Raw genomic sequence first — 2,179 nt, 5'->3', positions numbered from 1 at the left:
AAGAGCGTTTGAGAGAAACACCGTGTCCTCATTACCATGTCAACATGTCATATGGTGCCGTTACAAAACATTAAATGGCTATTTCAGCTTCAGTGAATTGGTGTCCATGGCAACTGTGAATGAAGCAAATTCCATGAAGTGCAGAGGAGGTTCAGGAGGTCTAATTTAGCCATTTCTTTGAGAGAGTTCAATGCCTCTCGTCTTATCAAAATGAGTCATCCATAATCATCATGACAGAAACTGAAGAAAACAAAGCAGGACTTTTGAATAGGGGGCATCAAGGTCATTAATTTTATTCATCTTTTTTTTTTTTCCTTCACTACAGTACAGCCCATCTTGACATTCACTTACACAAAATACTGTGCAATTCATAACATTACAGGACCTACAACTACACAAACAACAGAAAACATGATCTCCCATGAGCGAACCCAACACCACTTACATATAAACAAATTAGACTAAGAGAAATTAGTGAATTTATAGATAGGAAATATTAACATTTTACATAGATGTATAAAAAGAGACCACGTAAGGAATGCAAAGAATCGAAAGATTGAAATGCAAGATGAAAGAAATTATGTGCTTTACAAAACTTTAAAACTCCCCAACATCCACCCTTTTGTCCCGAAACTTGTTCCTGGCCTTGGTTCGAGCTTTAAACGCAGCTGCATTGTAGAGGTGCTGAAAGAACAAAAGGATATAAATTATACAACAATGGAAATCCATAATTTCTGAAATATACAGCGCAAATTTAAAAAAAAAAAAAAAATTAAAAAAGCCAAACATCTTTCCTACCCTCTCCAGTCTTGAGCTCTTCATAGCTTTCAGAGCAGTAGAATCGATCAACATCGGTGGTCCCAGTTCAAACACGTCTCTAATGAACTCATTCGCCTGTGGTCAAAATTTTAATTTAATAAACGCTTCAAAGATCCCATTTTTGGATCTATTCGCAACACCTGAGAGCTTTACCTGTAGATGGTAGTTCATCCCAGAGCCAACAAACTCTCTGAAGGCATCATAAGTCCTCTTCCTCACCCAGCTGTCAATGACCATTCGCTCTGTGCCGAAGCGGATTGTCTCGCTTTGAAAATCCCCTTCCTGTTCCTGACACAGAAGAGAGGTCAGAGTCTGAGCTGCAGCACCCAGGAGTCTGTCAACTATGACAACTGTTCACTTCCTATCTCACCTCTACGGCCTTGAGGACATCTCTGAAGACGGACCTTTGCTTCCTCTTATCGGTCTTGGCTCGGTGTTTGTTGCAGTCAGTGGCTAAAGCGTTCAGCTTCTCACACAACGGCTCCCAGCCATCATAATCAAACTCCTGTGAAGGTACCGGTCACATTATATTAGAATCCAAGTAAAAAAATAAAAAATCCAAATAAAAACAAAATGACAAAATACCTTATTTGCAAATTAATTCACTAAACTATTACAACAATTTTATTTAAAGTCAAATACATTAAATTAATTTTATTATGAATACATTTTACACATTAATTAATAAATCATTTAAATTAATATTTTTTAATTGTCGTTTAGTATTTTTTAAACAATTTTAAAAATAATTTTAAAATATTTTGTAATTCAATATTTTAATACCATTTTCAATATAACGATTTGATTAAATATTTAAATAATTCTTTATTAAATACAATACTTGATGAAATTTTAATTAGTTGATAATTTCAAATAAATTGACTTAAAATATGAAATGTTAATTTTATTAAACGCAATTAAATTAAATTCTTTAAATCTAAAATTAAATTTAATACTTTATTTTCATATTAAATAAAAATAAATTGATATAATTTTACTATTAATACACACGACTTACAGGGTCAACATCTCTGATGAGCTCAAACAGGAGGGCGATGGTCTCGCCAGCAGCAATCCGCATGTTGACGTTGTCATTCTCCAGCAGACGTGGCAGTTTAGAGAGATGTCTGAAAACAATCAAATTAGCTTAGAATAAACCTGAGAAAATGTTGTACCTTATGCAGAGTTCACACTGCACGATTTTCAAACTCGTCGTATCGCCGTTGTTTTCACACTGCGTGACTATCTGGGGTAGCATTCAGTTGTTGCTGTGTTCACACTGCACGATGGATCGGCGACAGGGGGTTTCACATTGCATGACTTCACAATAGGAAGAATCGCCGACAGCTCTGTCTGGTCC

The 2,179-nt window shown here is 35.3% G+C and overlaps 1 protein-coding gene across 2 annotated transcripts in view; it reads right to left on the bottom strand.

Moving 5' to 3' along the window:
• Positions 1-268: 268 nt before the first annotated feature.
• LOC107579159 (interferon-related developmental regulator 1-like) overlaps positions 269-2,179 on the bottom strand; it is a 4,462-nt gene continuing 2,551 nt past the window's right edge. Inside the window, exons 7-11 of one of the 2 annotated variants that reach the window (XM_016265018.1) lie at positions 1,838-1,946; positions 1,190-1,324; positions 973-1,107; positions 799-894; positions 269-684 (exon numbers count right to left, since the gene is read on the bottom strand). In XM_016265018.1, the coding sequence (XP_016120504.1) occupies positions 598-684; positions 799-894; positions 973-1,107; positions 1,190-1,324; positions 1,838-1,946 (562 nt within the window). In that variant the 3' untranslated portion in view covers positions 269-597. The remainder of the gene's footprint in view (positions 685-798; positions 895-972; positions 1,108-1,189; positions 1,325-1,837; positions 1,947-2,179) is intronic. The other variant, XM_016265019.1, reaches the window with a different exon arrangement.

Source organism: Sinocyclocheilus grahami, unplaced genomic scaffold (genome assembly GCF_001515645.1).
Source record: "Sinocyclocheilus grahami isolate Dianchi unplaced genomic scaffold, SAMN03320097.WGS_v1.1 scaffold14789.1, whole genome shotgun sequence".
In the NCBI taxonomy this organism is placed as follows: Eukaryota; Metazoa; Chordata; class Actinopteri; order Cypriniformes; family Cyprinidae; genus Sinocyclocheilus; species Sinocyclocheilus grahami.
The sequence above is the reverse complement of the archived record's forward strand: the minus strand, read 5'-3'. Positions and strand labels throughout refer to the sequence as shown.